The 12,668-nt window shown below is 45.4% G+C and overlaps 2 protein-coding genes across 2 annotated transcripts; both read left to right on the top strand.

The window, feature by feature from the left end:
* Window positions 1-924: 924 nt before the first annotated feature.
* On the top strand, window positions 925-3,696 carry irbpl (interphotoreceptor retinoid-binding protein like; the record flags this gene model as incomplete). The annotated part of the gene is made up of 1 exon (XM_080455558.1): window positions 925-3,696. The coding sequence occupies one exon, from the start codon at window positions 925-927 to the stop codon at window positions 3,694-3,696; it is 2,772 nt and encodes a 923-aa protein (XP_080311684.1).
* A 2,872-nt stretch (window positions 3,697-6,568) lies between these two features.
* Window positions 6,569-11,560, top strand: rbp3 (retinol binding protein 3; the record flags this gene model as incomplete). Its single annotated transcript, XM_080455557.1, has 5 exons — window positions 6,569-7,762; window positions 8,096-8,286; window positions 9,527-9,669; window positions 10,341-10,498; window positions 11,393-11,560. The coding sequence occupies 5 exons, from the start codon at window positions 6,569-6,571 to the stop codon at window positions 11,558-11,560; spliced, it is 1,854 nt and encodes a 617-aa protein (XP_080311683.1).
* Window positions 11,561-12,668: the final 1,108 nt, after the last annotated feature.

Here is a 12,668-nt window from a genome sequence, read left to right as displayed (position 1 = left end):
CAGACAAACGAAGACAGTGTGAAGGAGAGAGTACGTTTCAGACAGGGCTTCCATGTGGTATCAGGTTGAGAGTTGAGTGAGGGTAGGTTACAGTTGAGATGGAGGCTGTTATTCAAGCTTACATTTCATTATTTCAATTTGATGTCTTAATTTTGTGAACTACTGAATGAACTACTTAAAGGGAAAATTCACCCAAAAAAACGTAATTTTTTTCTATCGATAAGTCACCCCATGGAGACTTGACAGCGGTAGGCAGCGGTTCCGGTAAGAGACACAAAGGAGACTCTTTGTTTCTCCTACCGGAACCGCTGCCATCATCAAATATCCATGGATTCAAGTCTCCATGGGGTGACTAATTGATAGGAAAAAAGCCATTTTGGGGGTGAACTATCCCTTTAAACGTTATATACTTTTGAACATCGATGTGTCATCGGATATTTTCACGGAATGTTTTACTATTTTTGACGAATGTTTGCCTATTATGCCTATTAGGCCCAGAATAGGGACTATGGTTCATGTGGTGTTAAATTGTTCTATGCCATTAAGTTCTTGTCTCCCAGTGAGATCTAACAGTATCAAATACCAAACAAAGCATGAAACGAAATAGAAACCCAGATGTGCATGACACGTGTGGCTCGACCTCTGCATTTCCAAATTGTCTCCTTTTTTGTCTGCTATTGTCTGCCAGCTGATGCGGCACATATAATGCGATTAAAGGTTTATTGGGGACAAAAGCCTCTTATGTCGATGATGATGTGGTCCGAAAGAAACCCAGTGACAGTGAATTTTCTTTTCCTCTCCAAACAAAAGCTCTGATTGCTTTATGCACAGTAGAAGAGCAGCAGCAGCTGAGAAACAGAAGACAGAGTCAGTGAGAGGACGAAAGAGACAACATCTGCTCCTCTTGTCTCTGTGCATCTCAGAATGGCAGGGTTTTGGCTCTCGCCGACACTTTTGGCGACGTTTCTCTGCCTCGGCTTCTCTGCCAACTCACCATTCCAGCCTGCGCTGGTGCTCGACATGGCCAAGATCCTGCTCGATAACTACTGCCTGCCAGAGAACCTGGTCGGGATGCAGGAGGCCATCCAGCAGGCCATCAGCAGCGGGGAGATCCTCCAGATCTCGGACAAGAAGACCCTGGCATCGGTCCTCACGGCCGGGGTGCAAGGCGCCCTGAACGACCCGAGGCTGACGGTGTCGTACGAGCCCAATTTTGTTCCCGTGATGCCGCCGGCGCTGCCCTCCCTCCCCACTGAGCAGCTAATACGGCTGGTGAGGAACTCGGTGAAACTGGACATCATGGAAAACAACGTGGGCTACCTGAGGATTGACCGCATTATCGGGGAGGAGACCATGGTGAAGCTGGGCCCTCTTCTGAGGGACAACATCTGGAATAAGGTGGCTCATACGTCCTCCCTGATCTTTGACCTGAGATACAGCACGGCCGGAGAGCTTTCTGGAGTTCCTTTCATCGTCTCCTACTTCTCGGACCCCGAGCCTCTTGTTCACATCGACACCGTCTTTGACAGGCCCTCGAACACGACCAAAGAACTATGGACCATGGCCTCCATAATGGGCGAAAGGTATGGAAAGACAAAAGACGTAATGATTTTGACTAGCAAGCGTACGGTGGGGGCGGCCGAGGCAGTGGCATACACGTTAAAACATCTGAACAGGGCTATCGTCGTTGGCGAGAGGTCGGCTGGCGGATCAGTAAAAGTACAGAAGATCAAAATCGGGGATTCTGGGTTCTACATCACGGTTCCTGTGGCAAGGTCCATCAACCCGATCACAGGCCAGAGCTGGGAGGTGAGCGGAGTCTCGCCGTCGGTAACCGTTCTCGCCAAGGAAGCCATCGGAAGTGCAAAAACCCTATTGGCTGTGAGGAGCGCCATCCCCAAAGCTGTGCAGAACATCTCAGACATCATCAGGAGGTTCTACGCCTTCACCGACCGAGTTCAGGCGCTCCTTCACCACCTGGAATCCACAGACTTCTTCTCGATTATTTCCGAGGAGGACTTGGCAACCAAACTCAATCAGGAGCTCCAACTTGTTTCGGAAGACCCTCGCCTGATCATCAAACACACAGAAGATGACATCGCCCTCATGGGGGACTTGGACCCTGGGAAGGTTGTAGACGATTCAGCATCACTGGGGACGTTAGTTGATAGAGTGTTCAAAGTGCAGATCCTCCAAGGAAATACCGGTTATCTCCGCTTTGATGAGTTTATAGAGTCGTCTGTGGTGGCTAAACTAGGACAGCTCATGGCTAAAAGGGTTTGGGAGCCCCTGAAAGACACAGACAATCTTCTCATTGACCTGCGTTATAACACTGCTGGGTCATCTGCCTCTTTAGCACTGATCCTTTCTTATCTCCAGGATGCCTCGCAGAAACGCCATTTTTTCACCATATACGACCGAATTCAAAACACAACAAGGGAATATGACACCCTGCCTGGGCTCACCGGACCCGTTTATGGCTCCAAGCGTGGCGTTTATGTGTTGACCAGCTATTACACCGCAGGTGTCGGAGAGGAGTTTGCTTACCTCATGCAGTCCTTACATCGCGGCACAGTCATTGGGGAGATCACATCCGGTACCCTGATGCACTCAAAGTCGTTCCAAATAGAAGGCACAGACATTGCAATTACCGTCCCTTTCATTAACTTCATGGACAACAACGCGGAATGCTGGCTGGGAGGAGGCGTGGTCCCAGACGCCATCGTGCTCGCAGAAGAAGCCGTGGACCACGTCCACGAGGTCATACAGTTCCACCGAGGGGTCATGACCCTGATAGAAGGAACCATAGAGCTCTTAGAAACGCACTACGCCATCCCCGAAGTCGCCCCCAAAGTCAGCAAAGTGCTGCGGAACAAATGGACAGAAGGAGCATACCGCTCGGTGGTCGATTTCGAATCTCTGGCTTCGCAACTTACGGCAGACCTGCAGGAGACCTCTGGCGACCACCGCCTCCACATTTTCTACTGCGACGTCGAGCCAGAGACCCTGGACAACATTCCGAAGATACCGTCGGCAGAGGAGGCGGGGTACATAATCGACGCGCTGTTCAAAGTCGAGGTAATGCCGGGGAACGTCGGCTATCTCAGGTTCGACATGATGGCCGACGTGGACGTGGTAAAAACCATCGGCCCGCAGCTCATCAAATTAGTATGGAACAAAATCGTCAACACCGACACGCTCATCATCGACATGAGGTACAACACGGGCATCTACTCCACGGCCATTCCTCTACTGTGCACCTATTTCTTTGACGGCGAGCCCCTGAAGCACCTCTACACCGTCTTCAACCGCTCCACGAACACCCTGACGGAGGTCCTGACCTCGCCGCAGGTCATGGGCCAGAGGTATGGCTCCTCCAAGGACATCTTCATCCTCACCAGCCACATGACGGGCTCCGCGGCCGAGGTGTTCATCCGCACCATGAAAGACCTGAACCGCGCCACCATCGTCGGAGAGCCGACGATGGGCGGGTCCTTGTCGAGCGGAACCTACCAGATCAGGGACAGCATCCTGTACGCTTCCATACCGAACCTGGCGGTCCTGAGCGCCGTCACCGGGAAGGTGTGGAGCGTGTCTGGGGTCGAGCCGCACATCGTCTCCCAGGCAAATGACGCGCTGGCTGTGGCTCAAAAAGTCATATCAGCGAGGCTGGTGAAGAGAGAGCAAGGGAAGTAGTTGGTGTTCTGTTCTTATCTACCTTCAAAATGATTACTTTACCCTTTGTTTAATAGCAGTACACTTTAAAATGACATCTATATTGGGGATCCTGGTAGTCCAGCCAGTTAGCGCAATAACCACATGCTCCTTGTGAGTTGCCGGGTTTGAATCCAACTCCCGGCGTATTATCTTGTGTCTCTCCTCTGTCTGTCCTCAGGTTTCCTGACTCTATGCACTGTCCTATCTGTATAAACCAACAACAAAGGAAGAAGTCAGAAATAACCTGAAATAATTTGCTTTCACAAGAAAGCAATATAGTTTAACCTTTTCATGTCAAGGTCCCCAAATTAATATTAGTATTTCTAAGTATTTGGCCGTGGACCCTGATCTGAAATATTTTGTGCCAGGGACCCCCATACAGGATTTGTGTTGTTAAAATGTCCAAAGAATATTCAAAATGTGTAGATTTGATAGCAGATCTAAAAGCTCACAACGCATAGCAATGCAACACATTGTGAGCTTGCAGACTGGCTATTTTCAAGTAGCCGATCTATAAGTGGTTAAACTGCTATATCAACCAATTTTGCTGGGGACCCCTGGAACCTTCTCCTAAATATGCAAAAATTACTCAATTAAAGTAGGCTTACAGATGCTCAAGTACATTTACTTAAGAACAGTACTCAAGTAAATGTACTTCCTTACTGGCTCATGAACACTTTTGCAAGACTGGACTCGTTGAAATGTGATGTTCCAATTACAGAACACTCTAATCTTTACAAACTCAACATTATAAGGGAAGAAGAGCAGAAAACAAGAAAACATCTGAGTTTATTATTATGGATCAAATTTTGTCAAATCTGAATGACTAGACTATTTTATTTTTATTGATTGCACGTTTTATTCATTTGGGCACCTTAAAACTCCTCTATTGCACTAATAGGAAAGCACATCCCAAAAGAAAAGATGAAAACTGTGATGATATGAGATGCCTTTTTTGATTATGACATCAGTGTGTTGTTTTTAACTTTGTGTAATTCCTGTTGTTGACATGTATTAATACCAAGTGCATAATCCGACAATGTATTGTATGTGTTGACCCATATTTATTTGACTAAAGAACCTGTTTAGGTTTAGAAATAATACCTTTTTTTCTTTTTTTCTCTCTTTTGTTTAAATGTATGTGTAATTTATAGTTAGGGCTTTCTTATGTGAGTATGTGGTTTTGTTGTATTTCTTTAGACTACTTTCAGAAGCACTTTCAGAATGTTCCTTGTACAATTGTTAATTACTGAAAACAACCACTAGAGGGAGCCAGTTGCAAAGAAACCTACAATAAGTCTGTTCACTTCCTCTGTGCTGTTGCTGCAGGCAAAGATCTCTCCTCAGTTATTTTCCCTGCAATAAAGTATTTAAACCACACACAAAAATAAACTACTTGTTCATTATATTGTTATTATGTTATATTTAACAATATTAACAACAATGGGTGTCCATTACTACTAAGCTGTAATAGAAAGAACAAAATAAGTCAGCTGGTGATAGACATGTTTCTATGTTGAGGGAACATTTCAGTGCAGTCCCATTAACAACTTAACCCTTTCAACTTTATGTCGGATATGTTATTACAGACAAAAACCTTCAGAAATGTAAAAACAATTTCAGAACATTTCCAAAGATTTCACAGCCTTTTCACTACTTTTGAAATAGGGCAACCACTTGAACCCCCAGCATGCCTATTCTAGGGGGAACAGTCGCCCCAAAATAGCAGATTTACAAGCTCACAACGCATCGCATTGCGAGCTTGCAGATCGGTTTTTTTTGGCAAAGAGCTGTGGTGTAGACGGGGAAAAAAAGTGGTCACAGTAACGTTGTAACTCAGGTTAGTTTTAGTAAGAATAAAAGCTTGGTTAACTGGTGTGACTGGTGTGATCCACTGTGTGCCAGTGCTTGATCAGTGTGCAAATCAGGGCTTGAGGTCAATCAAAATGCTCCCACGAGGGAGGACAGAGTAGCAGATTGTTGTTCTAAGCCTGTGAGAAAAGTGCTGACTTAGACTTAGCATACCATATGGAATAAGCTGTGCAACAAATGTTGGTGGGGTATGCAAATGGCTAAGACTGCAAGCTTTCTTGCCATGGAATGAACTTCCACCTAGAAACTGTGATGATATTAGATTCCTTTATACAAAATACGACATCAGTGTGGGATTTATATGTGTGTTGATTGTAATTACTGTCCTTTCTTCGTATCATTAGAGAGGTTATTTTTGCATTCTGTGCACTTGTAAGCAACACAACCACATTATATTCCACCAATATATCCTACACAATTCCTCTAACGGGCGAGTCTGCAAAAATTCAAACATACAACATGTTCACTAATCTCCGGAGCCCTTTTCGACAAGAACCACAGAGATGCAACTTTTCAAGATTCTGCATACATACAGGTAACAAATCACTGTCTATGAGCCTTCTATGAGCTGTCTCTAGGACACAAACACACTGGAAGGTAATCAGTAAATAGGCCTACACAGTGACTTACTCAAGTAGGCTAAATATTTCTACGAGCCATAATCCCTTCATTACAGATATTCCTGTCTGTTACAAACCTTACCTTAATTGGCATAGGTAGCTTCTAATATTTACCGTAAGTCTCTTGCAATATATCTAAGGATGGTGTATTGGGAAACGTGGTGCAACCCTGTTTGGCTAGCTTGTTATTGTCTTACAAAAGCACATAATGCGATTAGAGGTTTATTGTGGGGGCAAAGCCTCTTAGGTGTGCGTTAACAGAAACCTTGCAGCCAGGAAATAGTCTCATTTGACAAAGAACCTCAACGTGGACGGAGGTTCTGCCGATCAGTTTCTCTGTCTCTCCAAAAAGAGAGAAAATGGCTAAAGCAGTCTTTCTGGTGGCGTCTTTGCTCCTTTTGAGCAATGTCTTCATCGTCCGTGCCACCTTCCCTCCGAGCCTCATCATAGACATGGCCAAGATCCTCCTGGACAATTACTGCTCCCCGGAGAAGCTGGCGGGCATGCAGGAGGCGATTGACGCGGCCACCAGCAACACGGAGATCCTCAGCATCCCCGACCCCGAAACCCTGGCCAGCGTCCTCACCTCGGGGGTCCAGAGCACCATCAACGACCCGCGCCTGAAGGTCTCCCACGAGCCCGACTACGTTGCCGTCGCCCCTCCCGAGATCCCCAACCTGCCTGCCGAGCAGCTCATTGCCGTGCTCCAGCACTCCATCAAGCTGGACATCCTGGAGGGAAACATTGGCTACCTGAGGATCGACCACATCCTCGGGGAGCACGTGGCCGAGAAGATCGGCCCCCTGCTCCTGGAGCTGGTCTGGAACAAGATCCTGCCCTCCTCCGCCCTGATCTTTGACCTGCGCTACACCGGCAGCGGAGACGTCTCGGGGCTGCCCTACATCGTGTCTTACTTCACCGACGCCGAGCCTGTGATCCACATCGACAGCGTGTACGACCGTCCCTCGGACACCACCACGAAGCTGTTCACCATGTCCAACCTGCTCGGTGACAGGTACGGAAGCACCAAGCCTCTCATCATCCTCACCAGCCAGAACACCAACGGCATCGCCGAGGACGTCGCCTACTGCCTCAAGAACCTCAACAGGGCCACCATCGTCGGCGAGAAGACAGCCGGAGGCTCCGTGAAAGTCGACAAGATTAAGGTGGCGGACACAGACTTCTACCTCACCATTCCCACAGCCAAGTCTGTCAATCCTGTCACCGGCTCCACCTGGGAAGTCACCGGCGTGACCCCGGACGTCGACGTCAATGCTGAGGACGCGCTCGCCACCGCCATTGAGATCCTCAAGCTGCGTGGCAAGGTTCCTGCCATCATTGAGGGATCTGCTACCCTGATTGCTGAGAACTACGCGTTCGAGGCCATCGGAGCCGATGTCGCAGACAAGCTGAAAGGACTCCTGGCCAGCGGCAAGTATAGCTCGGTCAACTCTAAGGCTGGGCTGGAGGCAAAGTTGTCTGACGACCTGAAAACTCTGTCTGGAGACAAGAGTCTGAAGACAACCAGTAACACCCCTGCTCTGCCACCCATGGTAAGACATTCGTTTTCATTTCTAATGACTAAATTACTGAATCTAATATCTTATTTCAGAAATGTGTTCAAATGAGGAAGTCGGCATGATTTTTTTTTATTTATGATCAATTGTTTTGCATAATCACATATGGGGATGTGGGAATAGCTAACTAAAATTTTGTATAAAACATATGTGAAATGTGTGTAAATGTTATTAGTCTTTAAATTAAGTGCTATTTTACTTACTAACAATGTTTAACATAACATACAGTTGAAATGGTTTGACTTCATACTTTGGCCATACTTAATGAACCATAGAGGTAAAGTGACAGAAACTCTTTTGTTGCTATAGGACTATTCTCCAGAGACGTTCATACAGCTGATCAAGGTGTCATTCCAAACCGACGTGTTTGAGAACAACATTGGTTACCTGCGCTTCGACATGTTTGGAGACTTCGAGGAGGTCAAGCCCATCGCCCAGATCATTGTTGAACATGTCTGGAGCAAGGTCGTCAACACCGACGGCATGATTGTCGACCTCAGGTATATTAGAACAGTGGTTCTCAATAGGGGTGGGACGATATATCGATATATCGATATATCGCGATACTTTCTCCCGCGATAAATAATCGATATACTGCCAAAAAATATCGATATATATATATATTTATTTATGAATTTTTTAGTTTGCGATATGTTGTTTTTCCTACTCTGTATTTGTGTAATGATGATTTTGAACTGTTTGGTGCTATTTTATGTGTTTATGAATTGAATACAAGGACTATCGTGATCGTTGGTGAATTTTCATGCAATATATCGTGATATCGCAATATATCGATATTTTCAGATATCGTGATATATATTGTTATCGTGGGCCTAATATCGTGATATATATCGTATCGTGAGGTACCCATATCGTCCCACCCCTAGTTCTCAACCAGTTTTATTTGGGGGGGGGGGTCCCCAGATGACAGTGAAGAGACAATTTAAACTAGAAAAAAATTGAGATGCATTGATGAGAGGATGCAGGGACAGACTTATTCTTGTCCTGTCCATTTTCAAAGCGCTGACTCTGGCCTTTATGCTACGGTTGTTACGGCATTTCAAGCTTATTCTACTGATGCACTCTTTTCTTGTTATTCTGGATAAGAGAGTCAGCTTAATGCCGATAAATACAAATATAGGATACACAATAATCCAACAATTGTAAATAGATTGGGCTTATTATTCTTAGAATGTATTAAGTACAGGATCATGCACAGCAATCCAGTCATTATTGCAAAATAAACGTTCGCAGGGTGAAGCAGAACTGATGCAGAACTGATGCAAACTAAATAAATATTGATTCAAGAATAATTATTGAAATGTAAAAGCTTCCACATGGACAGCAATGTAAGCAGAACAGGGGTCTTTTATGGTGAAATAGCAGACCTCAGAATGCCTTAGCACAGTAGTTTCTCAACATGTGGGTTGGGACCTCCAGGGTTTTTTTTTTTGGGGGGGGGGGGGTCTTCAGATAACAGTGAAGTGACAATTAAGGACTTTTATGATCTTTTTAATACCAAAAGACCATTACTGCATCAAAAGTAATCAACTATAAAATAACAAACATTGGCCAAATTGTCAAATAATATAAGAGGCAAACATTTGGGAAATAGACAAAATTTTTACAACAAGCAACGACTCGCGTTGCAGACCAATCAGAATTGAACATTCAGTGAAGTTTTGAAATAACCCTGCATAACGTCCTCCTAACTTACCTGACTGTGATGGCATCTTGCAGGAACAACGTTGGTGGTCCCACCTCAGCCATCGCAGGGTTCTGCTCCTACTTCTTTAACGCCGACAGGAAGATCCTGCTGGACAAGCTGTATGACAGACCTTCTGGCACAACCAAGGAGCTCTGGACCATCGATGACCTCACTGGTATAAACAGAAAAGATAAAGTTTTAAATGGATATTCTGCTCTCCAACCAGTTCCATATCATTTCACTTGCGTCGCTTTTTAAAAGACAAAATTGCTGTACAGCCACTGTGTGCAACTTATTTTAAGTTGATCACATAAAGAATTGTTTTATTTGCGATGCACTGCCTTGGAGTTTGTAAAGATGTTCATCTTCAGTACTACACTGGTTCTCAACATGGGGTCCGGGGAACTCCAGGGGTCCTTGAGGGAGCTCCAGGGGGTCCCCAGCAAGATGATTGATAGTCAGGAAGAAAATGGACCGATAAGGGTTTGTTTGGTTCCATTTGTACTCTCTCAGAGTTAAAGTAACACTGACAATTTAGTGTAGTCCCGGATATAAAATGTGTATCAAATGGGGGGGTCTGTGGCTTAATGCATGTCAAACTAGGGGGGCCTATAAGGCCTGGCAGGCCTTGAAATTAAAAAGGTTGAGAATCACTGATCTACTAAGTACACCTGCCCTCCTCTCTCTAACCCAGTTACTCTGTCGTCTCTTTCATGCTTCGCTCCGTCCTTTCATGCTTCTCTCCGTCCTGTCTTATTTCTCCTTCCACTACTTTCCATCCTCTCTCTCCCTACTCCGCCCCTGTTCCTCTTTCTCCTTTCTCTCCTCCCCACTCCCCCCCCAAAGGTCCCAGGTACGGTGCCACGAAGAGCCTCCTCATCCTGACCAGCGGGGCGACCGCCGGCGCTGCCGAGGAGTTCGTCTACATCCTGAAGAAGCTCGGCCGCGCCATGATCATCGGCGAGACCACCTCCGGGGGCTCCCACCCTCCCCAGACCTTCCCGGTACGTAGTGAGAGAATGTAAAAAAAACAAAACAACAAAGAACAAAGAAATGCCAGTGCTCTGGTAGCCTACTTCTAGTTACAAAATACACGGCACAGGTTTTTTAGGTTGAGTCGTGTTGAGCCGTGCACCCGGTAAACTACTTTCGCCTTGGACTGAGCTGCATGTGTTCGTTTTGTTTCTACTATGCAGTGAGAAAAATAATCACGGTTTCACGATTATCATGATTATCACGCATACATTTATTTCATACACTACGGGTGTATAAAATAAGCATTTGTAAATTAGATTTTTTAGTAGGCTTTTTTGTTTTAAACCATTGCTGCCTTTCAAAACACAAATAGGCCTAGAGTACCTATATAATGCAGAACCAGCTCAGTGGCCTTGTGGTTAGAGTCCTGAGACTGGGAGGTTGGGGGTTCGATTCACCCGGCTCGGTCATACCAAAGACTCTAAAAATGTGACCCAATGCCTCATAGCTTGGCATTCAGCATCAAGGGTTGGATTGGGGGTAAGTCCCTGACTCCCTGTGACATACTAGCGTCATGTCCAGGTGATGTACTTGTACATCCAGCTGCCTCATGCTACAGAAACAGAAGATAGGCTCCTGCCCTATGGATCACATGGCTTGGCAAAGCTTACTTAAATAATGCACAAGCCAAATAATACATACAAAATAGAAATAAATAGATAAAAAGCTCTTTGGAAGTAAATAAAAGCTACTACATCGTTAAACATCCATGTACTGTATCTGCAAGGTTCTTCAACTGTATTACAGTGACCTGAGTAGAGATTTCTCCACGATTATGCTGAGCCACTGCGGTTAATGAATTGTGACGTCTTAAATCGCAGTTAACAGTAAAAAACGGTTAATATTCCCATCCCTACTTCCAGGTGGGCGAGACCGGCGTCTACCTCAGCATCCCCACCGTGCACTGTGACACGGCGGCGGGTCCCGCCTGGGAGGGCGCCGGCGTGGCGCCACACATCCCCGTCCCCGCCGACGCCGCTCTGGAGACGGCCAAGGGCATCCTCAACAAGCACTTTACCAGCCAGAAGTGAATTGCTGCCTCCCCGCCTGCACGTGGCTGATACGGAGCTGCTGTTCATTCCTGCAATGGTCACTTTTATGCTTTCTTTTATTTTTTTATTTGTTTTTTCGTTTTTTGTTTGTTGTTGTTGTTTTGGGGGGGTTTGTGGGGGGAGGGGGCAGCCAAACAAAGGATTTATGGGGGGTTTTAGGATCCCGAAAGTTGTTTGATGTAATATAAATACAAGAAGAATGTAGGACAAGAGTGTAAGGTCCAACACGTTGTGCAGTGTTTATTTTGTTCTCTCTTACACCCAAGCCTTCTTTTTAGCCTGTTTTGTTTTGTATAAAAAAGAAGTGATAAGACCAAAATTAATGAATTGTTAAAGCTACAACAGGGTGTCCTGGTAGGGTAGGTTGTGCTTCTGCCATTGATTCCAGTAGGTTCACTCCTTTTGTGTGTGTGTGTGTGGGGGGTACCGAGACGTGGGTTTCTTTCGGGATGTGGGTTTACAGGCTATGACTGTTTATGTAAAGCCAGATGTGATATGGTGACTGTGGGGTTATTCTAGGCTTTTTGAAATTGCACTTTTTTAGCAAAGCAGTAACTAAGTGAGCAACTTGCAAAGCTAATGGCAGCAACGAATGAAAAGAGAATACAAAAATGCACTGAGTCCAATGTGGGGAACTTTGTCTGTTGACTGGCTAGAGAGGATTTGTATAGCCGGAACTACATGTCACAGTGAACCTCTTCCAACCTGGTGTTCCTATATGGCATTATAGGTGCAAATCTTCATGTTTTTCCCTCCAACTAAAAAAAAAAAAAAAAAAACAGCACAAGCTTTTTTGTGAGGCCGTAGATAGGCAATTTTTGTGCAACACCGTCATACAACAAAGTATAAAATGGCTCTTAATTGGTTAAGATGTGGTCTTCCTTACCGTGTATGTGAATCATGTTTGGCACACAGGTTCATTCTTGCCATGTGGGGGGCTATGTTTGCAGTGTATCGATTCCTGAGGCAGAATAAACAGCCAGTGGAAACATAAAGCTTTGCTGTGTGTGAGCCTCGTCTTTTCTAACAACAAAGACAGATTGAAAAAAATACATTACAATACAATATTCTTATTATCCAACACAGC

The sequence above is a fragment of the Gymnoscopelus braueri genome (assembly GCF_963280865.1).
Source record: "Gymnoscopelus braueri genome assembly, chromosome: 17".
Lineage (NCBI taxonomy): Eukaryota > Metazoa > Chordata > Actinopteri > Myctophiformes > Myctophidae > Gymnoscopelus > Gymnoscopelus braueri.
This window is presented reverse-complemented; position numbering and strand designations above follow the sequence as displayed.